Source organism: Lutra lutra, chromosome 14 (genome assembly GCF_902655055.1).
Source record: "Lutra lutra chromosome 14, mLutLut1.2, whole genome shotgun sequence".
In the NCBI taxonomy this organism is placed as follows: domain Eukaryota; kingdom Metazoa; phylum Chordata; class Mammalia; order Carnivora; family Mustelidae; genus Lutra; species Lutra lutra.
Window position 1 is genome coordinate 81,824,723 of NC_062291.1, and position 25,183 is coordinate 81,849,905.

Genomic DNA, 25,183 nt, shown 5'->3' on the forward strand with positions numbered 1-25,183 from the left:
AGATCATCAGGTGAGGGCTGCAGTCCGGTTAGGGTGATAAGGAAGGATTCTCTGACAGGGTGGCACCAAGAGGAAACCTACAAGAGGTCGTCATAGGTAGTATCCCCAGGGAAGCAGAGTCACTGAGATGAACATGAAAGAAGCTTATTAGGAAGTGCTCTCAGGCTCACCACCTACTGGGGAAGGGAAAGAAACAGAGCTGGATGGAGGAAGTGGTTGGGACCGGGTTATAGCTACAACAGCCCCTCAGCTAGCACTAGCATCCTTTCCCCCACAGAGCACTCTGGAACTGAGCTGACCCTTTGGAATTGCCCCAAGTTGAAGAGAAGGTGGTGGACCTTCATCCGTCTACACTGATAAGGCCTTGAATGTTGGTTGCCCAGGAAAAGGGGAATGACCTTAGGCAATGACACTTTGTTACACTGAGGGTAATTGCCAGAGAAAGCAAACAATTTCTCCTGCAGCTAGGATAGTAAGTCTATCAATCCCAGAAGGGTGGGTATGGCTGACACATTACAGCATCTAGAGCAGAGATAAAGGAAGAAACTTCGAGATGCTCTATGAGAAGAGCACTCTCGGTAAAGGGAAGGGCAAGTGCAAAGGCCCTGAGGTGGGATGAGATAGGAATAGTCAGGAAGCAGAAAGACTAGTGTAGCTGAAGCAGAGTGAACAAAGGGGTCAGCAGAAAGAAAGGAAGTCAGATGAGGTCATTACAAGGTTTGGGTTTAGACCAAGAAACAACATGATTTAAATTTTAAATTTCAGTTTTAGCGTGACCAGCTTAGTTGCTATGTTGAGAATAGATTTGGCAGGGAGGGGGTTAAAGAGAGAAGCTGGAATATAGGGTTTCTCAACATCATCCCATTGACGTGGGGGAGGGGAGAGGGGCTATCCTATGCTTTTGTAGGATTAGCAGCCAGTGTCCTTGTCCTCTAACCACTAAATTACCAGTGGCACCCTCCCCCTAGTTGTGACATCTAAAAATGTCTCCAGACTCTGCCAAACATACCCCCAGTTCAGGCCTCTTGAGTTAGAGATGGTTAAAATGATCCAGGAGAGAGTTAATGGCTTGGACCACCATCATAGGTATTAGGTGTGCTAGCAGTGAATTCTAATTCTCCACATATTTTTAAGATTGAGCTGATGGATCAAAGGGGGCGTGTCAATAATAAACCGAAGATTTTTGGCCTGTGCAATTGTGAAAAGCAGTTCTATTTGCTGAACTTGATAACAGTGTGGTAGAAGGAGCCTTGACAGAGATCAGGAGTCCAGTTTTGAACCTGAACGATTGAACGAATTGAAGAATAAGGACCCCTGAGTTTCTTTTCCTGTTATATTTTATTTTCACGGTTATTTTGTTGTTGTTCTTCTTTTTCTTTCCATGATTTTTCATGTTTTTTTTTGTACCCAGAATCCAATAGCTTCTTACCACCTCCACAGCTACCACCATTTCCTTCCATCCACTCCCAAGCCACCTTTGTCCTCCTCTGTCCCTCCGGGTTATTGGAGTACCGCCACAATTTCCCCCACCCCCACCCCCATCCCCCGTCTCCCTCCCCGACATTGTAGTCTCGACTGCAGCTAGTATGGTCATATGAAAATGGAAATCACAGCATGTTACTCCACGTCAAACCCAAACTATACAATTGCTTGAATCATCGCCCTCCTTTCATCATTGAGCACGGCAATGTTGGCTTTTATCAGTAAGAATTTTACCCGCAAACAGAAAAGACGATCTGGGGTACTTTCAAGGGCTGTTCAGAAGAGGCAGTGTCTGAGGTGTGCCGCGCGCGAGACCCACAAAGAGGACACGTCCTTGGGGTCAGTTCCGATCACGCAAACCTGCATTTCTCAGCGCTCGCTCGCCGGCGAAGCGACCCCTTGGCCTCATCAGCCGAAGACTTCATTTCCCAGGATGCCAAGGGGGCGGAACCGGCCGGAAGGCTGTGTTCTCTCCGCGGGGCATGATGGGGGAGTTGGAGATTTCCATCATGGCGGCTTCCATTTCGGGCTACACCTTCAGCGCTGTGTGTTTCCACAGCGCCAACAGCAACGCCGACCACGTAGGTGCCGGGCCCCCCGCCGCGGCGGCTGGAGCCTCCAGCCTTGGTCCCGGGCCCGTGCCTGCGGCCAAGCCGGGACCACTCGCGGCTCGCCCCCCCCCCCCCCCGGGCTCCCGGGCCGGCCCTAGAGGCTGGTGACCCGGGCGGCTCCCGCCCCCGGCGAGCTCCTGCTACCGAGGGCTCCTTCGTCCCCGGGTTGGGCCCCCTCACTCAGTGCCTGCCGCCTCCTGGCCCTCTCAGGACAGCCGTCTCCCTTTTAGCAAAGCTGTCTAGATTGGCCGCCGGCATTGTCAAGAGTTGCTTACTGGAGACCAAGCGTCTGCCCCTCCCTAAGAGTCAGGCTTCTAGGCTTGCGAGGGGCTCCCGGGATCGGCAAAGAGCGGAGAGACAGAGCTTTAGTCTAGGAGCCGAGGCACCCAGCCCCGCCCGCCGGTCTCACAGGTTGTCGTGGGGTGCGACGAGGGAAACCATGGCTGTCACTATTCATACTTGTGAGATACCTTCATGTGTTTTCTTCGCCTCAATGGAAAATGGAGAATGTAAACAAGAGTGTTAGGTGTCGGGTCTGCTTGCTTGAAGTTGCATATTTAGTTCCTTGGCGAATGTTCTAAAGCCACGGCGCTATCGCAGTGAAATAGGGAAATGACAGGCCTACGTATGAGTGATCGGAAACGCATAGGCTTCGAAGCTCAGAGGGAGCAGAGCCTGTCTGCTTCAATATCTTTATTTTCCGAATTGTCTTTTAATGTCATTTGCCTAGCTGGAAGTTTCTTTGTGAAACTAGATAATTTTTATCTTTAAGTACATAATTAATCCGTCTACCAAATTGAGAGATGGTTTTAAGAGATGTTAATAATGAGTTATTCAAATTCATTTAATAAGCGTGGGGGGGGTTGAGGTTATCATTACAAAGCAAAATGATACACTGTACAATAAGGAACTGGATTTGGTTTGATATCTGCAACTTTAGCTTCCATTAATAAAAACTGATCTCATAGAGGTGATTCTGCTAGATAATTGGATGGCATTAAATTATTCTACTTTTCCTCTGTGTAGTGTTGATGGTAGAGATTAACGATAGGAATACACACAACGTGGGTTTTTCCAGAGTTAGCAGATGTCTCTGGATGCTAAGGCCTTTGATGCTGGAGCTAGCTATTTAATAATGTAATGCAGTTCCATGTATAGGTGGTTTGTGATACTCCTAGTGTCCATGAAAGTACTAAATATGGTTTCAGTAATGCTTTTTAACATCTCTAGTTCTTGGAGTACTTAGTAATATCACAGTTTATGTAAAAGGCAAGGCTACTCTAAGAATAAGCAGCTACCTGTTGAAAAGCAGATCGTTTTTTAACAAATGGCAGGGAGATGGCTACATTACTTAGATTGTTACTAATTTAATTCAAGACATATTCCTTTAGTAGCTATTCTGTGCCAGGCATGGTGCTAGACTTATGGAAGTTTTCACCGTGACAGTAGTTTGCAAGTGTATTTTATGTGACCATAGCTGGTTATGTTAACCTTGCCACAATTATATATGTGGAATACTTTTGTCAATTTTACGTATTTTTAAGTTGAGGAACCAACATTTGCCTTTGTAGCACATTCCTGTTTTTTCTAGGCAAGAAATTAGTTTAAAACCACTCATCTGTAGAGTTGGGGCTAGCAAGCTTTTTCCAGATAAGTAAATATTTTAGGCTTTGTGAGCCATGTGGTTTATGTAGCAACTGGTCAGTTCTGCTTTTGTACAGAGAAAGCAACCATAGACAATAAATTAATTAGGGTGACAGTTTCCAGTAAAGCTTTATTTATGGACCCTGAATTTGAATTTCATATAATTTTCACATGTCATGAAATATTCCTATTTTTTTTTCAACCATTTAAAAGTGGAAACTATTCTTAGCTTGTGGGCTGTACGCTAACAGGCATGAGGCTTGATTTAACCCACACACCATAGTTTGCCTCCTCCTTCTATAAAGTAACAGTGTTCGGACAATCCAGACTAGCAGATAAGAAGCACTGGTTCATACTTTGCTTTATAATGTCTTGCTGTCATTGTTGACTTTTTCAAACTGAGGACTATGATAGAGGTCCCAGATAAAATATAGGGCACTCAGATAAATTGAATTTCAGATAAATAGGAAATAATTTTTTAGTGTAAGTATATCCTAAGTATTACATAAAAATTGTTTGTTGTTTATCTGAAATTCAAATTTAACAGTATCCTATATTTTTATTTTCTAAATTTGGCATCCCTAGACTATGGAACACTAGGAATCTGGAGATATGTTCTTAAAATGTAAAGTTCTGTAGGAATTTAAAAAATTGCTTTCACCTTAATTTTTATTAACTTGTTATAAAGAGAAAGCTGCTCTTGTGTAGTGAGAATTCTTAACTGAAAGGCTTTCGTGGGATAAAACAAGCTTATTTAGTTACTGTTTCTCAAACTAGTAGTCATAGATATTCCTTCAGGTTTGAGAGAATTTTTTTAAGGGAGATTTGTATATTACTCAAGATTGAGAAAAGCCCTATATGTGATGGTTTGGGAACTTAGGACACTCCCTCCCCTATTCCAATACAAAAGCTATGCTGTAAAGCATCTGTCTCTCCCTCCTCACCCCCACAGATTCCAGCTGGGAGTGTTTTTAAACTAGGCAATCTCTGTATTTGATTCGAAGGGTCAGCCTGGAATAGAAAGGTACGTAGTACAAGGTCACTGTTCCCACAAATACCTTCAGCCAGTATGTACTGAGCACCTCCTATGTGTTGGGCACTGTGCTAGTTGCTGAGATACACAGGCACAAAGTTCCTGCTCTCACGGGGCTTAGATTTTGGTAGGTGTAGGCATTTGTTAATGTAAGGATGTGGCTACTGGGAGAAGACTGAGAGGAAAACACAGGGGACAGGGTGTCTGGCGTGCCCTGTTTCTGTTACATTGGCCAGGGCAGGCCTCTCTGATAAGGTGCTGTTTGAGTAAAAAGCCAGATGGAGGGAAGGAGCAAGCCATGTGGTTCTCCAAGAAGGAGAGTGCAAGGCTGCCTGTTAGCCCATCTAGGGAAGTTGCTGAGGCACATAGAGTTCATGTTCTCCACCGTGCTTGTGCTCAACATGACAGCAAGTGCTCCCACAGTAGGTTATGTGCTGCGTAATCCAGAATTTATGGCCTGTGTTCGCCAAAGGTGTAAAGAAAGTAACCTCAGCGTTTATTGAGGAAGAATGTTCATGTGAGTGATTTATTTGCTGAAATCCTCATTTTCCACACCCTGTACAAGAGCAATTCGTTGTGCATTGTGTTAACTTATTTATCCTTGTATCGTTAACAGTGCTTTTAAAACAATGAAATAAATTATATGCTGTTACAAGAAAACAACCTTGGAATATTTCTGCTTCCTGAGCTTTTTTGATGTTGGTTATTACACTCGGTACGATTTAGGAAGTGGATTCATTCTGCTTATTTTTGCTTCAAAAAAACAGGGTTTTTTTTAAGGGTTTAAAATATTTCATTGTGTATGGAATCCTTTTTCCAAGCAATCTAGTTAATAGGTACATCTCAGATTGCTTTAGTCTTATTGGTTTATAGAATAATAAGCTTGTTTGGATTAATGTCAAAAATTATTTTAAAATTATAATGCTCTCAATTTGTCTTAATTCCAGTAAAAAATACTTTCAGCCTGCAACTATCTTTTTTTTTTTTTTTATTACTTTTAGGAAGGATTTCTGCTGGGAGAAGTAAGACAAGAAGAAACCTTTAGCATTAGTGACTCACAAATCAGCAACACAGAATTTCTGCAAGTAATTGGTGAGTTTATCACTGAGTTTAGGAATATTTTTTCTGTATCAATACTGTTTGTTTTGTTCTTCGGTCCTTAACTGGTTTTAATCTGAAAGATAAAAAGTACATAAAAAGCAGCTAAAATCACAATGCAAATCGTTTGTACTGATAGCACTGGTGTGAAATGTTTTACAAGTCATTGTGAACGTGCAGTGGTGGCTATAAGGTTAGGTAGCCGATAAAGCTCTTATCCACCAACTGGTCTTTTACTGAATCGCTGTCTGCTGTTGCTCATGATAGTCTCTTCAAAACCACAGTCACCCTTAGATTGCATACTGGGCTTTCCCCATTGTCGACATCACCACACACTGAAATGCAAGGATCTTCTGGGCTGGTCCTTCCCGGAGGGATCTGGCAAAGGTGTTCATACTTGTTTATATGAGCTATTTGCTAAATCTACACAGCCTTCTGGAGGACAGTCCAAATCGTTTTGGGTTGATTGTTGGGGAAGACGAAGGAGTATTTATAGATGCACTGTCTTTGGATCAGTCTCTCTCTCTCTCTCTTTCTTTTTTTTTCTCTTCGGATCAGTCTCCTTTTGATAAATAGGGATCAAACTCCTTCCAGCTGCACATTGAGCATGTCACCCAACAGCGTATCCTACTCAGGTCTCAGCAAGGGGTTCTTCACTTAGGCCACCACCATTTACTGACCGTCCGTGTGTGAGGCGTGTGCCAGGCAAGGAGAGGAGTACCCAGGTGCATCCCTAATTCCTGGAGTGGGGGAGGATAGGACAAGTGCACAGAAGTCCCAGATGACTGTACAAGATGAGTACTGTAAGAAAGGAACAGAGAAAATCCCATCCCTGCTAGTGGGTGAAAGTAGTAGAGAGTAAAGGTATCCTGAAGGCGGTGAACTTAGGGTCAGCGGGGCAGTGGATTCAGGGGAACACAGAGCGGGGAGTACACAAGATATACAGGTAATCTGGCCTGTTTCTATGTGGAGAAAATACAGAATGTGTGAAGGTGAGTGGTTTTAGTTTGAAGTATTTCTGGAAGGTTAGGTTATGTTGGGACCACGTCATCAATTTCAAGCCTTCCAGTTCTGATAGCCTTCTAGGATATGGGTTGGGAGGCCAGGATGAGGATTGAGGTGGGGTTAGGATTGGGGGAAAACAAGGAACAGTTCATTTCCTCAAGGACCTATACGATAAGACCCATTCCTCACAATACTGACTTGTTAAATATAGACTCAATATGCTGTCTCCAGCTTTTCTTTCACGGAGGTTTTGTTTTTATTTCGTATAACTCTTTAAAATCCTAAAATGGAGAATTTGGTTTCATGGAACATGGGTGTAGTTTTATTGTTTGCACTTGGATTTTCAAAACTAATTTGGTATGCAAAGGTTAAAATGTCAGACGTAGTTAACGGACAGCACACCAAGCAAGAAAGAGCTCTGTTACCTGGTGTGACCATAAAAATAGCACTTCTAATGAATATTCTGGCTATTTATTTATTTTAAAAGAAGTAGAATGGTAAATAATACAAATTCTACAGCTTCATGCACTGTATCTGATTCATAAACCTTCTGGTTCTTTCAGTAAATACGTTTCCATGGTACTGTAGATACAGAGAAGTACCAATCGATAGAGCCCCAGTTAATGCAGCGCCATGACAACCATCTTCTGCTGCACAACGTTTAATTTATTAGCTATATTCCGTTCATTGTATGAAACAATTGTGGCTCTCATGGGCAAAGTATTTACTGGTGTTATCTTAGGTGCATTGTTATCATTACAGTAGTTTTCTTTTGAAACTAAATACATGTTCGAAATAGAAACAGGGACTCCAAACCTAGGTTGGAAGGCCAAACGTTAGGTCGAGTGCCATGAGTAGTATTCCAGACCAGTGGTATCAAGAAATTTTCTGGCATAGCCTAACTCCAGAATAAGATGTTTTACAGTCCTCCGCTCTACCAGCTGAGCTATCGAAGGGGATACTCAGAATAAGATGTTTTAAATAAAATGAGTCTACCGAAGTTATTTGTTGCAAGTGACTGAATCCACGCACGGACACTTTTAATCTGTACAGTAAGGACTGCATCCAGAGTGCTACATTCTGAACACGAAGTGCCACATTCTGAACACGAAGTGCCGCATTCTGTGTTAATTGCATATTAATTTTAAAAGCTGGGCTGACTCACTTTAAGCAGAGTTGTCTACCCTTAGTTCTAGAAGGGGAGGGAGCAGGCAGCCACGGAAGAGCTTCCTTAGTTAATTAGATGATGCCACTGCAGTTACTGGAAAGGATGGAGGAGGCAGTAGTGGAACTGTTGAGTCTCCATCAGGAGGAGAAGCAGAGGTAGGAAGATCAGTGAGACTAGGCAGAGGTGAGGGTGGGGCGGGGGATGGGGAGAACTGCTTAGGGAATGAGTGCAGTCATACATACATGAAGAGGAATCTACCATGTGGATGAACTCTAGAGGCCTGGCAGACTCTGGAATCCCACACAGGGCTGCCCTGCTCCTGCCGGTTTCCAGCGGTCTATCAGCCAGTGTGCCGGCCAGCTTCGTTGCAGTCTGCATCTTGATCATGTTCGAGGCCTTCACCCTGTTTTTTCCATGGAAGGTTTAGGCATTGCAAAAAGTCTTACAGAGAAAGGTCCAACTTCCTTTACCAAATGCCACATGATATCTAGGGCATATCTTAAGTGTGCTGCTAATCCCAGTTGTAAATCATGACAGAAGTCTGCTGGGGCAGTTGATGACAACACTGTGTGTTTGGCATCCAGACCCACTGTAGGGTTTTTAAGAAATATTCATTCCTTTAAAGGAGAAGGTGAGCTTTTCTTTCTTTCTCCTGAACCCTCTGTAAAGTTTTTGCTATAAATGTTCCACATTCTAATTAATTTACTAATAGTACCTCAGAAATAATGTAGGATGGCGCACTGTATTATTGCTGGGGGTAAAAGAAGGAACAATTTCTGGATGAAGTTTTCTTATTTGCATCACTGTGTCAACAGCCATGCCAGGCAAGGAAACTTGTCTTTCCAGTGGAAGGATTGCATCTGTGTGTAGGTCTTGTCAGCATTGACATCAGTACAGAAGCTAATGGGCAGAGTCCCATGGCCGCCAGGGTCATGGTTTCATTTTAATTGTGTTAAAGTTGCAGCCTGGAGCTCTGTGGCTGTGGCCTTTTAGACAGCAGGTGATGAGTTTCTGTCTAGAAGAATGTTAGGAATAGGATCGAGTGATTAATTAGTCTCATGGTCTTAGAAAGCCACCCAGATCCTAAGCCCCCTGATGAGCTTGAAGGACTTGTTTCCTCTGGGTAATCAGAGCAGTCTTTCCAGAAGCTGTTAGGATCTGCCTTACAAAGGACTATTTCCCTTGGTGCTGACCATCTTTGAAGGGGTTAACAGGCATCCAGAGCTTTCTCCTCCCTTTCCCTTCAGAACGCCTGGCCCAGCTTGTCCTGAGTCAATAGTGGGTTATTGATGGTAGGGCGGTTAGTCCCTCCTCTCCCCAAGCTGCCCTCACCCTGCTTATCCACTTTGATTAAATGCTTCCAGTTAGCTGTTGCTTTTCCCTCTTATGCTTTGTTTAACTAGGTGAGATTGCATGAGGGCGCACAATGGCTGTGTGCTCCTGAGTAAAAGCTTTCGGATATGTGCTCATCAGCCGTGGACAAATGGAAACAGAACGTGTTCTCCAGCGTACTTTGTCCTGAAAAGGTGTCCCTGAGTTTCAGTGTTGAGAAGACACACTGCCCTCACTAGTGTACATGCAGCACCTATCTGGGAGAGGAAAACTGTCTTTTTATTGTTTGAGGTTTCAGTAAACAAACAAGTAGGCTATTTTGTACTTGCCTGTGTCTTCCGTGATTAAGCTGCGTTCCTTCTTTCTAATTACAGAAATCCATAATCATCAGCCGTGTTCAAAGCTTTTTAGGTAAGCCACATCTTCCTTTGTCACTTTTAGTCCTTATTGAAAGATTAATTGATTAAAAACTTTTGAAGTTAGGCTTGTACCTGATTGTGGCTATGAAGTCCCAGGTGTAACTGAGGGCATCCAAAATGACTTGTTTATTGAGTGTCCAGTGTGTGTAAGGTTAGAGATAGGGGAGGGATGGTGTAAATCGTGGCCTCCGTGGTTTACAGTGAAAGTCTACTCCAGCAGCCTCCCAAGCAAGGGCTTTTCAGCCACAGAGCAGGAAGTTAGTCAAGAATCACATACAGATAAAAGAATTTAATGGGTGTTTTTAAGAAGAATAAAAAATGTTCAGTATTCAACTTTATTTATTTATTTATTTATTTTTTTTTTTTTAAAGATTTTATTTATTTATTTGACAGAGAGAAATCACAAGTAGGCAGAGAGGCAGGCAGAGAGAGAGGAGGAAGCAGGCTCCCTGCTGAGCAGAAAGCCCGATGTGGGGCTTGAACCCAGGACCTGGGATCATGACCTGAGCCGAAGGCAGCGGCTTAACCCACTGAGCCACCCAGGGGCCCCTATTTATTTTTTTTTTTTAAGATTTTATTTATTTATCTATTTGACAGACAGAGATCATAAGCAGGCAGAGAGGCAGGCAGAGAGAGAGGAGGAAGCAGGCTCCCTGCTGAGCAGAGAGCCCGATGCGGGGCTCGATCCCAGGACCCTGAGATCATGACCTGAGCCGAAGGCAGCGGCTTAACCCACTGAGCCACCCAGGCGCCCCTCAGTATTCAACTTTAAAATGCAAGGAAAAGGAACATGGAACTTTCTTTTTGCATGTCTATAAGTTAACATACGCCAGTTGCATACTAAGACCAAATAAAGGACAGCAAGAGAAAGAAATGGGAGGAGCGACATTCCGAAGGGAGGGAGCAAATGAGTGATGTGTGGTGGGTGAGAGAGACAAGGGCCAATATCCCCCACCCACTAGACTTCCCCCCAGACAATATGCAGGCCTCTGTCTGCCCCCCCCCCCCGGCCCCAGAGCCCTCCACCTGCCGGCTGGTGTGGTGATTTCAGGTCTTTCTTCAGCACCACCCCGCCAGCATGTTCTGTCTTCCCAGGAGCCAGTACTTCCCTTCCCCGAGTAGGATTCAGCATTCTTGGTCAGCAGTCCCTTCTCTAACACCCGCCAAACCTTGGTGCCCAGCTGTTCCTGCTGTGTGTCCCCTGCTTTCACCCTGATCCCTGTCCCATTCTCAGCTGACCCACACACCTAGGCCTTGCACCCAAGAACTGCTGGGCGGCCCCCCTGCCCCACCACACACAGATACCTATCCATTTATTATTTTATTTTATTATTTATTTATTTATTTATTTTTAAAATATTTTATTTATTTATTTGACAGAGATCACAAGTAGGCAGAGAGGCAGGCAGAGAGAGAGGAGGAAGCAGGCTCCCTGGTAAGCAGAGAGCCCGATGTGGGGCTCGATCCCAGGACCCTGGGATCATGACCTGAGCCGAAGGCAGAGGCTTCAACCCACTGAGCCACCCAGGCGCCCCATCCATTTATTATTTTAGAAGATTGTCCTCATGCAGGAAGGTTACCTGTGGACAAAGTCTAAAAGCAGCCAAGATCCTCATCACTTTTAGGTTTGCATGTAACTGAAAGAGGAGTGGGAAGCAAGATAAGCAGTTCGTTTGAGAAGAATCTCAGAGCAAATGAAAGGATTCAGGCCATGGTTCACACATTGGCTGTGTTTGGTCCACATAAGCGTCTGATTTGGCCCTGACTCTGCGAAGTTTTTCTAGGTGTGCCCTGCCTTGCCCTTCTGAGGAATTCCATGCAAGGCTGTCGGTAAAATTGTCCCAGAAGGATTTAACTAAGTTTAAATCACACACCTATAATTCTTACAGCAGAAGGAAACCTTAGAAGTCATGTGTCCGCTCCACACTCTTTCTTCTGTATAGAGGGAAGTGGAGAGCACGTAGGTTCAGTGGCTCGCCCAGATTCATGCAGTGAGAAGCAGAGCTGGGCTGGGGCTGGTATCTCTTGACTCCCAGTTCAGTGGGTTTTCTTTGTTTGTTTTGACCATTTCTTGAACTTCTTACTGCTTTATAAGGCCTGGGCCTAATGGTTGTGGGTTGAGGGAGGAAGGATGGCTTTCCCCTTTTTTTTTTTTTTAAGATTTTATTTATTTATTTGACAGAGAGAGATCACAAGTAGGCAGAGAGGCAGGCAGGGAGAGAGGGGGAAGCAGGCTCCCTGGGAGCAGAGAGCCCGATGCGGGGCTTGATCCCAGGACCCTGAGATCATGACCTGAGCCGAAGGCAGAGGCTTAACCCACTGAGCCACCCAGGCGCCCCTCCCTTTTTTTTTTTTTTTTTTTTTAAAGATTTTATTTATTAGAGAGAGAGGGAGAATGAGTGCAGGGAGGGGCAGAGGGAGAGGGAGAAGCAAGCTCCCTGTTGAGCAAGGAGCATGAAGAGGGACTCGATACCAGGACCCAGGGATCATGCATGACCTGAGCCTGAGGCAGACGCTTAACCAACTGAGCCACCCCTGGTGTCCCAAGAATGGGATTCCTAAAAGCACAATCAGTGGTAGGAAAACCCAAACATCATTATGCCTGCCTACCATAGGATCCTGGTCGGCTAGGTCTGTTTGAGGGGCAGACCTGGCTTCAAAGCCCAGCTCTTCCATCTTCCACCTGTATAGTTTGGGGCAAGTCACTTAAGTATCTTTACCTACAAAACTGGGAATAAAACTTGGGACATGTTGGGCTGCAGTAATACCTACTTATCAGCACTGAGGCAAGAATGAAAAGAAAGAAGCTGAGAAAGCATGCAGCCAGGCCTCTTAAGCATTCAGCAGATGTTCATTTCCCTTCTGCATTTCTCAGAAAATAAGCTCCTGTATTCTTTTTTCCCCCATAAGTAACTGATACTTAGAAACAAGGAAAAGATGTCACAGCCATTGGAAACCACACGTTTTCTAATTACTTGCTATCAGTACCTCCCACATGTGGAAGTAATACCTTTTGAATGTAACAGTCTCTTGAGTATTCTTTGATGCAAAAGATATCTTCTATCATCAGTGAAGCATTGAGATTGATTTCTCTGGTTATCTGTTGAAGATAAGCAATTGTATCTTTATATCTTTTTACCAGCTTTTAGGATTCAGTGACCCATAGACGCATGAGGCTAAGTGTATTCATTTCAAAATACCATACAATTTTAATAAAATGTATTTTCTTTAAAAAAAAACAGTTTTTATGACTATGCAAGCAAAGTTAACGAAGAGAGTTTGGACAGGATTCTTAAGGATCGGAGAAAGGTATGTCCTGTTTGTTGCCCAGTCCGATTTGGAAATCACTGTTTATTTTATCACCTAAACTTAAAACCAGAAGGGAATGTAAAATGAAACAATAGGATTTGATATTAATGTATGAGAGTTCTGTTGACTTAAGTAGATTTTAAGGGTAAATGCAGATGTGAGACAATGTTTATAACCTATCAATGGAAAAAAAATTTAGATATTTATAGTGTGATTCCATTTTGTAAAAATCGGAAGGAAAAACAAGAACCATACTCTAGAGAGTTAAAAATTAGTGAGTTGATTCTGGGTGGTTCTTTTTTTCTTTTTTGTAATTTAAAAAGTAATTTTGCAAGTATCTTACATACATGCATTCATTTTATAACCAGGAAAAATATTTCTAAAAAAGGTAAGTCATAATTAAACATCTCTGGATATGTTACCCTTTCAAGTTCAATTAACGCCAAACATAGATGTTTTTCCAAAAGGTCATGTGTTTATTATTTCTGTCAACATATGCATATAATGTTCTGATTATGTATGGTAAGCAAGTCTGAATAGAATTGAAAATGAACCAGTTTTATTGCTGTGGCATTGTCTGATGATCTCATTTATAATTTATTCTGTTGTACCATGTGTGGGTTTTACTTTTCTACCTTGAAATATTAATTCCAGGAAAGTAGATTTGTTATTAAACCATCCCTTGAGGAAAAAAATATTAGTAAAAGTTTTCAGTTTGTCACCAAAAAATGCCTTTGTTTAGAAGTGTGTATTATGAAAAAGCTTTTAAAAGATTATTTGTGGAAAAAAAGAATCAGCACTGTGGGACTTGGTTCCCGAGGTGTCTGAAAAAGGGCATCAGGAGTAAGGGTGCAGTCAGAGTAAGTCAGCAGCCTTGGCGATGTGTGGGCTGGCTCAGTTGCGCCGTCAGTTGGAAAAGCAGAAAGAAAAGCAGGTAAGATGAAAGGAAGACTGGGAAGGCCGGAAGAAAGGACAGACAGCTTTATGGATGATGATGAGCTCAGGTCTCTGGAATCTGACCCCGTCACCATCCACCCGGGAAAGGGAGTTAGAGCAGCCACAGACATTGGGGTCCAGCTCTCTTGTTTTCAGTTACGTGCCCAGGAGCATATATTCTGGAATCTCTCAGGAGTCCGTCCTTCCTATCCCAGCTCCAACCTATCTCCTCATTCCATTTATATTTTAGACAGTGAACTTTTATTATACTTTCTAAAACTGAAATTTCTTCCATGAAAATTCTCATCGGAACAGTTTTCTAGAGTACTCACTACACATTAAAAGTAATAGGAGTATTTTTTTTTTTTTAAAGATTTTATTTATTTGAGAGAGAGAATGAGAGAGAGAGAGTGCATTAAGGTCAGAGGGAGAAGCAGGAGCCCGACGTGGGGCTTAATCCTGGGACTCCAGGATCATGACCTGAGCTGAAGGCAGTTGTCTAACCAACTGAGCCACCCAGACACCTATATTTTTTTTTTAAAGATTTTATTTATTTATTTATTTGGAAGAGAGAGAGAGAGAGACAGCATGAGTGGGAGGGGCAGAGAGGGGGATAGAAAGAGAATCTTAAGCAGACTCCACGCTGAGTACAGAGCCTGATATGGGGGTCAATCCCACAACAATGACCTGAGCTGAAACCAAGACTGGGATGCTTAAGCGACAGTACCACCCAGATGCCCTGAAGTATTTTTTTAAATAGATGAAAAAAATTCAAAGTGACAAAAATGAATAAAGAATATGAACAGGAAATTCACAAAAGAAAAAAGAAATACACAAATGGCCAAGAAATAATGAAAAGATGTTTATATTCAATCCGGAAATGCAAACTGAAACAGCATGATACTATTATCTTGCTCATCAGATTAGCCAAAGTGTAAAGGGATTGCTAATACCCAGTTTTGGGTAAGGCTTTGGGAAATGGGGAAGCTGTAGTTGGTGGGAATGTAAGTTGATAACAAACAGTTAAGAGGAGAGTTTTGCAGTAACAGAATTTTATTTTTAATTTTCTTTCTATTATTACTAAAGTAATCTTGATGCCCACTGTGGGGCTCAAACTTAGGACCCCGAGATCAAGAGTTATGTGCTCCACATACTGAGTCAGCCAGGCGCCCTGCAATAACAGAATTTTAAATACGCAGTCCCACCTCTAGGAATCCGGCCCAAGTAAACATTTGGATCTAGGCACAAAGATATGAAAGGCTGGCGTTAATGAATAGTTCAACTCTGTGCCAGGCCGCGTTCTAAGCACTTTCCGGGTGTTGGAACTAGGAGGTAAACTGCTGTTCTAACCCTCCCCTTTGACAATTGAGGGAACAGGGGTGAGTGACTTGCTGAAGGTCCCCAGTGGGTCATGGTGGAACCCAAGGTTAACCCCAGCAGTCTGGCCTCGGACCCCAGCATGCAAGGGTGTTTATTGCGTTTTTGCTTAATAGTAAGGGTTTTGAGGGCGCCTGGGTGGCTCAGTGGGTTGGGCCGCTGCCTTCGGCTCAGGTCATGATCCCAGGTCCTGGGTTCAAGCCCCACATCGGGCTTTCTCCTCAGCGGGGAGCCTGCTTCCTCCTCTCTCTCTGCCTGCCTCTCTGCCTACTTGTGATTTCTCTCTGTCAAATAAATAAATAAAATCTTTAAAAAAAAAATAGTAAGGGTTTTGAAAGCAGTCTAAATGTCCACCAATGGGAAACGGTCAAGTCGGTTGTGTTGACACCTCTACACTGTGGGATATGAAGCAGCCATTGCAAAGAATGAGGGAAGTTCTCGGCTAATGACCTAGAAAGATCTCAAAGTTGTGTTACATGAAAAAAGTAGTGTTATAATTTGAGCCTGTTTTATGTAAAAACACAAATCTGAATGAGTATTTAGATGTACAGAAAAAGATCAGGAAGGAAGGCAACCAAACTTAAAAGTGTTTACTTTGGGGAAGAGAATGGAGAGGTGCTGCTGATGAAGGGGAACTTTATGGGAAAAGTTTGTTTGTAATAGTATTTGTTAATTGAAAATAAGTTGGGGGGAAAAAAGGAGTCTACCAGGTAGGGTTTTGTTTTGTTTCTGGTTTGTTTGTTTGTTTGTTTTAGCTGTAAATAAGGACATATTTCTTAATTAATTTGGGGGTTTAAAAATCGGATTTGCCAGGGGGTGCCTGGCTGACTCAGTAGAATTTGTGACTCTTGACCTCTGGGTCATGAGTTCAAGCCCCATGTTGGGTGTAGAGCTAATTAAAAAAATTAAATTGGGGCGCCTGGTGGCTCAGGCAGTTGAGCATCTGACTCTTGATTGCTGCCCAGTTCGTGATCTTGGGGTCATGCATAGGATCTAGTATCGAGCCCCACACTTGAGATTCTCTCTCTCCTTCTGCCCCCACCGCCCCCAGCTCATGTACTTGTTCTCTCTCGTTCAAGTAAATAAATAAAATCTTTAAAATAATAATAATTAACAAAGTAAAATTGGATTTGCTGTTTTGATCTTTAGTACATCCGGCATCTGTTGTTATCTGGAGGGTATGTGGCTCTCTAATGTAGAAACTCTACAACATTGCTAAAACTTTTTTTTTAACCATAAACTTAAGATAGGGGCTAATGTTTTGTTTTTCGTTTTTTTAAGTAGGCTCCACAGCCAGTGGAGAGCCCAACATGGGGCTCGATCTCACGACCCTGAGATCAAGACCTGTGCAGAGATCAAGAGTTGGACTCTTAACCGACTAAGCCAGCCAGACATCCAAAGGCTAATGTTTTATTTATTTATTTATTTATTTATTTATTTATTTATTTATTTATTTGACAGAGAGAAATCACAAGTAGGCAGAGAGGCAGGCAGAGAGAGAGGAGGAAGCAGGCTCCCGGCTGAGCAGAAAGCCCGATGTGGGGCTCGAACCCAGGACCTGGGATCATGACCTGAGCCGAAGGCAGCGGCTTAACCCACTGAGCCACCCAGGCGCCCCAAGGCTAATGTTTTTGATATGAGAATCCCCCAGTAGGTACAACATGGTCATCTACTGCGACGTGCAGAATTACTGCCCTGGCAGACTGCGTCTTGTGTTTACCAAGTTTGCACAAGCCTCAGGTTTGGGGCCAAGGCCAAAAAAGCAAGTGAGAAGGGAGTTTCTGCCTTCTGGAAGCATCTGCTGTGCAGTAGATGATGATAAACATAACTGCCACCTTAATATCATCGTAAGGCCCAAAAGCTCACGAGGTGAAGATAACAAACATGCCCTCTACTGGGGACGGTTGCTTTGGCTCAAAAAAGTATAAGTGAATATCTAGTTGAGAGTAGTAGAGAGGAAAGTCTTTGTGAAAAGTTGTCTATGAAACTTTGGCTGAAATAAGGTTGTAGGGAAGGATGGCCACAGTTATTCATCATGGCCCAGGCATGGTTGTCAGAAAGGGGCTTTTTAGCGTCAGGAAGTTTCTCAGTAGCCTTGCAACGATCTTGTTAGCTCTAAAAGGTAGAATCGTGGGTGTCAACAAATGTGAATTACTTTGGCATCTCATCTTTCATTAATAAGAATAATGGGGTTGTCCTTTTAGCATGTAACAAATGAATAAGTAGATTTCTGTCTGTTGAGATCCAAAATAAATGCAGAAGGCCCCTGTCTCTCAGAAAATACAGGTAGAATAAAACAGTTGGAATCCACATGAAAAGAATTATGCCACATCCAGTAGCCCCTGTAAGATCCTGTTCATCTGTGTTTCGTGAGAGCACCCAATGTTCTGGTGAAGCTCAGGTCTCTGCAGGGTGCCAGGGAAAGGGAGTAGAGACACCCCCAGGCCTCCGAAGGAGCTGACTCCACTGTTGTTCCTCACGCCCCAGACACGCTGCTCAGAGTGTGACATGCCATGTTCTCAGGCATCAATACCTCCAGCCAGGCGATGGCTTTTCTTACCGACATCTTCTTCTTCTTTTTTTTTTTTTTTTTTTTTTAAGGAAACCACTCTTCACATTTTATTTCTTTTTTTGGTATTTTATTTTTTATTTCAGCTTTACTGAGGTACAATTGACATATAAAACTGTAAGATACTTAAAGTGTACATTGTGTTCATTTGATAAGTGTATACATTGTGAAATGATTCACTGTGATTTCCCCATTGTGAAAGGATTAATGATGGTATTTTAATCTATATGTTTCATTAAATGAGGGTAAGTGTTCAAAAGGCGTCTCTGTTTCCCTCCCTTCATCTCTTCATCTTTACATGTGGTGGGACTTCAGCTGGAGCTTTGGCTTTCTTTTTTTTTTTTTTTTAAGATTTTATTTATTTATTTGACAGACAGAGATCCCAAGTAGGTAGAGCAGCAGGCAGGTGGGGGGTGGAAGCAGACTCCCCGCTGAGCAGAGAGCCCAAAGCAGGACTCGATCCCAGGACCCTGAGATCATGACCTGAGCCGAAGGCAGAGGCTTAACCCTCTGAGCCACCCAGGCGCCCCTGGAGCTTTGGTTTTCCAAGTGTGGTCCCTGGACCGGCAGCATCAGCGGCACCTGGGAACTTGTTAGAACCTACTCTTCACTTTTTAATGACCATCGTACCAAAATATAATCTAAATTTACTGTTAATTTTATTATTTATTTATTTATTTATTTTTAAAGATTTTATTTATTTATTTGACAGAGATCACAAGTAGACGGAGAGGAAGGCAGAGAGAGAGAGGGAAGCAGGCTTCTTGCCGAGCAGAGAGCCCGATGCAGGACTCGATCCCAGGACCCTGAGATCATGACCTGAGCCGAAGGCAGTGGCTCAACCCACTGAGCCACCCAGGCGCCCTATTTTTTTTTAAAGATTTTATTTATTTATTTGACAGAGAGAGATCACAAGTAGACAGAGAGACAGGCAGAGAGAGAGAGAGAGAGAGAGGGAAGCAGGCTCCCCGCTGAGCAGAGAGCCCGACGCGGGACTCGATCCCAGGACCCTAAGATCATGACCCGAGCCGAAGGCAGCGGCTTAACCCACTGAGCCACCCAGGCGCCCCTATTTATTTATTTTTAAAAAAGATTTCTTTATTTATTTAAGAAAGAGAGTATGAGTGGGAGGGGCAGAGAGAGAAAGAAACTCAAGCAGATTCTGTGCTGAGTGTGGAGCCTGATGCTGGGCTCGACCCCACAACCCTGATATCGTGACCTGAGCCGAAATCAGGAGTCAGATGCTTAATTGACTATGCCACCCAGGCGCCCCTAAACTTACTGTTAATTTTTTAAAAAAGATTTTATCCATTTATTTGAAAGAGAGAACACGAACAGGGGGAGGAGCAGAGGGAGAGTGAGGCTCCCTGTTGAGCAGGGAGCCCGATGTGGGACTCCATCCGGCGCTCTGGGATCATGACCCAAGCTGAAGGCAGATGCATGAACAGCTGAGCGACCCAGGCGCCCCTTTACTATTAATTTTAATGTGACACTAACAATTTTAAGCTACCTTTACTTCTGTTTTTTTTTAGACTGACTTATTTATTTATTTATTAAAGATTTTATTTATTTATTTGACAGACAGAGATCACAAGTAGGCAGAGAGGCAGGCAGAGAGAGAGAGGGGGAAGCAGGCTCCCTACTGAGCAGAGAGCCCAATGCGGGGGCCCAATCCTAGGACCCTGGGATCGTGACCTGAGCCGAAGGCAGAGAGAGGCTTTAACCCACTGAGCCACCCAGGTGCCCCAACTTATTTATTTTAAAAGATTTTATTTTATTTATTTGTCAGAGAGAGCGAGAGCACACAAGCAGGGGGAGCAGCGGGGAGAGGGAGAAGCAGGCTCTCTGATCAGCAAGGACCCTGATGTGGGACTTGATCCCAGAACCCTGGAATCATGACCTGAGCTGAAGGCAGCCACTTAACTGACGGAGCCACCCAGGAGTCCAAGCTACCTTTACTTCTTTTTTTTTTTTTTTTAAGATTTTATTTATTTATTTGACAGAGAGATCACAAGTAGGCAGAGAGGCAGGCAGAGAGAGAGGAGGAAGCAGGCTCCCTGCTGAGCAAAGAGCCCGATGCGGGGTTCGATCCCAGGACCCTGGGATCATGACCTGAACTGAAGGCAGAGGCTTTAACCCACTGAAGCCACCCAGGCACCCCAGGCTACCTTTACTTCTTGAAACAGGATTTTCACTTAAAGAAAATGTTTCACAGAATGAGGCTATATGAAGATTATTCCTCTGATAAAGAGTTCATTGTCTCTACAATGGAGATTTCTAAACTCTAGTATAAACAAGAAAAGAATTCAAGAACTTATCTTAAATTCAGATTCCTGGTTCTCCCCTTGGACATTCTAATTCTGCAGGTTTAGGTGGGCCCAGGAGCATTTTAGTAAGTGCCCAGATGTCCCGAGGATCACCTTATAAAAGATACTCTTCCAAAGAGCATATCAGTTTAATCGACTTGGGCAGTTTAGTTATCCTGTAGTTAGAGCCGATGAAGCTAAACCTCTTAAATCTTTGTGCGGAGGTACAGTTGCCATACAGTGAACTGCACATATTTAACAGTATTTACTTGGATACATTTTGAAATATTCATACACCCATGAATCCTTCAGTGTAATAAGATAATGACTATACCCTTGCAAGTCTCCTTTGCCTTTTTCTTTTTAAAAAAGCATATCTTGTTCAAGTATAATTAATGTACAGTGTTAAATTAACTTCAGGTGTACGATACAGTGACTCAACAATTCTGTGCATTACTCAGTGCACATCATGATCAGCGCACTCTCAGTTTTCTTCACCTGTTTCAGCCGTTCCCCCTTTACCCCCACTCTGGCCACCACCAGTTTGCTCTCTGTATTTAAGAGTATGTTTTTTGGTCTCTTTCTTTGTTCATTTGTTTCTTAAGTTCCACATATGAATAACATCATGTGGTATTTATCTTTCTCTGACTGATTTCTTTCAGTTAGTGTTAAACTCTCTAGATCCATCCATGTTGCAAATGGTAAGATGTCATTCTTTTTTATGGCCGAGTGATATCCCACTGTGTGTATATATGCTACTTTTTTTTTTTTAATATTTTATTTATTTGTTTGACAGATCACAAGTAGGCAGAGAGGCAGGCAGAGAGAGAGGAGGAAGCAGGCTCCCTGCTGATCAGAGAGCCTGATGTGGGGCTCCATCCCAGGACCCCGGGATCATGACCTGAGCCGAAGGCAGAGGCTTTAACCCACTGAGCCACCCAGGCACCTCTATGTGCTACTTCTTTATCCATGTATCTATTGATGGACATTTGGGCTGCTTCCATACCTTGGCTATTGTAGATAATGCTGCAGTAGACAATAGGTGTGGGTGTATCTTTTCAAATTAGTGTTCTTGTATTCTTCTGGTAAATACCCAGTAGTGGAATTACTGGATCATAGGGTATTTCAGTTCTTAAATTTCTGAGGAACCTCCCCACTGTCTTCCACAGTGGCCATGCCTGTTTGCCTTCCCATCACCAATAGCGCACAGGGTTTCTTTTTCTCCACATCCTTGCCAACACTTGTTTCTTGAGTTTATTTTTTTTTTTTTAAGCTGTTCTGACAGGTGTGAGGTGATAACTCATTGTGGTTTTGATGTGCATTTCCGCAGTGAGCGATATGCAGCATCTTTTCATGTGTCTATTGAGCATCTGTATGTCTTCTTTGGAAAATTATCTGTTCATGTCCTCTGCCCATTTTTTAATTGGATTATTTGTTTTTTTGGTGTTGAATTGTATGAGTTCTTTTTTTTTTTTTTAAGATTTTATTTATTTATTTGACAGAGATCACAAGTAGGCAGAGAGGCAGGCAGAGAGAGAGGAGGAAGCAGGCTGTCCGCAGAGCAGAGAACCCGATGCGGGGCTCAATCCCAGGACCCTGGGATCATGATCTGAGCTGAAGGCAGAGGCTTTAACTCACTGAGCCACCCAGGTGCCTCTGTATGAGTTCTTTATGTAGTTTGGATAGTAACCTCTTACTGGACGTATCATTTGCAAATATCTTCTCCCATTTAATAGCCACCCAGGTGTCCGAGCTTTTTATTTTGATGTAGTCCCTGTAGTTTATTTTTGCTTTGTTTCTCTCGCCGAAGAACATGTATTTAGAAGAATGTTTCGATGGCTGATGTCAAAAGATTACTGCCTATGTTTTCTTCTAGGAATTTTGTTTGTTTATTCATTCACCTGTTGATGAACAACTGGGCTGCTTTTTAGTTTTGAGCTGTTGTATGTCAAGCTGCTACGAACATGTGTACAAGTGTTTGGATACATTCAGAATTAAATTTGTTAAGATTTCATGCAGCCTTTCATCCTTTTTTCCTTCTGTTTTTACTGCAGAAAGTTATTGGATGGTACAGATTCCGACGAAACACACAGCAGCAGATGTCGTACCGAGAGCAGGTTATCCATAAGCAGCTCACCCGCATCCTCGGGGTGCCCGACCTCGTGTTCCTTCTCTTCAGCTTCATCTCCACCGCCAATAATTCCACTCATGCTTTAGAATACGTTCTCTTTAGACCAAATCGAAGGTAAAGAAAGTGTTCCCACCAGCCTCAAATAAGTAGTAAAGATGTTGGTACATGTAATTGGGATTTATAACTTTGAAAATGTGCATTTTGTAGCATCTTTAAAGAAGAGCTTTTATAATTCCCTTTCAGCTAGTTTTCTTTGTTTGAGAGAAGGTGTTTTCCTGTCAGCTGTATAAATTAAAGTGGTTTTTGAACCAAGAGGCATTTGCAGGATATGTTAATTGTGCATAAATTCTTACAGGAATACACAGCTGGAAATCATCATTTGCTTCTCCATGATCCATTATGTAGAAATACAGTTTTACTGCTCTGGAAGTCTGTAATTTTAAAAGCAATTTCAAAGACAAAATTGTCAAATTGATCTACCTACTGGTTAATGAAGGTTCTGCATTGTGAACTTGTGAAAGCAAAAAAAAAAAAAAATTATACGATTATGATGTCTGTCAATAAGAGAAAGGTTTCCTTCTGGAAATTCACTTGTAGATTATATTACATCAACATCAACGGAAACAAATTCCTAAATAGCCATCTGCAAGGTTTCATTAATCAATCAATCAGCAGGTATTTCTTGAGCTCTTAAAACCACCTCAGTACTCTGCCCATTGCTGTGGGGACATGACCTCTTTTCTCAAGGAGTTTACTGTCGAGTTTCTACTCACTCAGGCATCCTTGGGTCATCTGTGTCAGTAGCTGCCCCATGAAGCCTGTTAGTTCAGCAGCGCAGAGACCCATAGTTCAGGAAGAGCAAAGCCTTTAACACGGTCTCTCTGGATCCTCCCATAGGTATAATCAAAGGATAACCCTCGCCATCCCCAATCTAGGCAACACTAGCCAGCAGGAGTATAAAGTGTCTTCAGTGCCAAACACTTCTCAGAGTTACGCCAAAGTTATCAAAGAGCATGGGTGAGTTGAAAGTACAATGAAAATGTCTTCCTGTCTTTTGTGAAGAGTGCTTAACAGGTTTATGGAGACATGTAAAATCAATTTTGATGTGATGGAAACTGAAAAATGCAGTCAGGTCATCCTCTAGACCACTACCACCGAATGTCAGAATTTTGTGCTGATCAAAAAGATCATTTATTTTTACCTGTAATTTTTTTAAACATTTGCTACAAAAAAAAAATTTTTTTTTTTTAATGTAAAAGTTTGGACAGAGTATGTATATTTCTGAGGTTCCAAAGCTAAATGTGGCCACCGAAAAATGTATAGCTTTTTATTATTTTTCAAGTTGTCTTGGTAACATGGGTTCTTTTTTTTTCCTCTCTGTAATTCTAGTAGTGTGGGCATTGTTGCTCAGACAGTCACTTGGAGTTGCAGCATTTATGTAATAAATGAAGGTGGAAATGATAGGAAAATGCCTTTCGGGTCCATAGCAATTAAAATAATTTTGTGACCTCTTTTTCCTGTCTTCCAGTACTGACTTTTTTGACAAGGATGGAGTCATGAAGGACATCAGGGCGATTTATCAGGTTTATAATGCACTTCAGGAGAAAGTGCAGGTAACCGAGTTATTCACTAGTTTTTGTCTTATTTCTAATGCCCAGTGCTTTTAGTTCTACCTTAATTTTTAATAATCTCCCAACTGACAAATGAATCATGGTCCAAAAGTTAGAATGTGCTTTCCCAAAATAATCTCAGATGTGCAGGGTAGTTACTCCTGCTGGCCTACAAAAGGCTGTCTCATGATGGCCCCGAAGTAGAGTCTGAAGTCCAGCATTTCTGTTCCTATTCTGAATGCGCGTGCCCCCTTGATAACCGTGTTTTCTTTCGGGAAATCTCTTCCGAGTTTAGAGGATTGCTAAGACCCCAGCTGTCTCCATCAGTACGCTCGAAGTTGAGACGCATCAGAGGGCACCCGTAATTGGTACAGCTCTGCCCCTTCGCTCTGGGTCACTCGCTTTGCCCCCAGCTACCTCATTGAGTGGAGGATTGCGCTGGAGCCTCTTCATTCCTAGTCATTCATGCAACAAATATTTATGGAAACGTCTCCTACAAGCCACTTACTGAGCTAGGTGCTCTCAGTACTTTCCCACGATCTTTTCATCATCCCCAGTGTGTTCTTAGGAGTCATTTACCCTAAACCCTAAGAACAAAAGAGGCTTTGAGAACAAGAAGAAGGGTGGCAGGCCTGATAGAGGCTCTCCCAGGCCCAGAGAGAGCCTAGCTTTGAGGAAGAAGCCGCAAGGAACAGAGAAGGGAATGCAGGCAGCTGCTGAAAAAGAAGAAAGCGGAGGGCTCTGCCTGGGGCTAAAGAAGAAAGCCTACAATAGGCAGTTTCCAGTGTTTGCCTTCCACAGTCGGTCACGGCCCACCTAGCAGTGAAACAGGCTCACTGGTGACTGGCCTACTTTCCAGCAGTTTCTGGGATTTTTGCTGTGGAAGGAACGTGCAGTGAAAAACAGCTTTTTGTCCTAAATTCATGACCATGCTCTTTTCAGACCATCCGCACTATCTAGCCGACTTCAAAGTGGCTGTTCTGCTCTCGCTGCGGAGTGACTAAGGCCTGCTCTGCAAACCCCGCTCTCACTTAGAGAGCCCTGATCCGGATGGTCAGAGGGCAGGGCTCTGTGGCCTCACTAGCTGTCTTTATTTAGATTCTCGACTTTGAAACATACTTTCTTTCCCACTCCCCCAGTTACAAATATTTTC

At 43.0% G+C, this 25,183-nt stretch overlaps 1 protein-coding gene across 1 annotated transcript in view; it reads left to right on the forward strand.

Moving 5' to 3' along the window:
- Nucleotides 1–1,935: 1,935 nt before the first annotated feature.
- ABRAXAS2 (abraxas 2, BRISC complex subunit) overlaps nt 1,936–25,183 on the forward strand; it is a 28,893-nt gene continuing 5,645 nt past the window's right edge. The window contains exons 1-7 of the mRNA XM_047702334.1: nt 1,936–2,063; nt 5,772–5,862; nt 9,748–9,784; nt 13,035–13,101; nt 22,344–22,534; nt 23,318–23,437; nt 23,949–24,033. Coding sequence (XP_047558290.1) covers nt 1,965–2,063; nt 5,772–5,862; nt 9,748–9,784; nt 13,035–13,101; nt 22,344–22,534; nt 23,318–23,437; nt 23,949–24,033 — 690 coding nt within the window. The 5' untranslated portion in view covers nt 1,936–1,964. The remainder of the gene's footprint in view (nt 2,064–5,771; nt 5,863–9,747; nt 9,785–13,034; nt 13,102–22,343; nt 22,535–23,317; nt 23,438–23,948; nt 24,034–25,183) is intronic.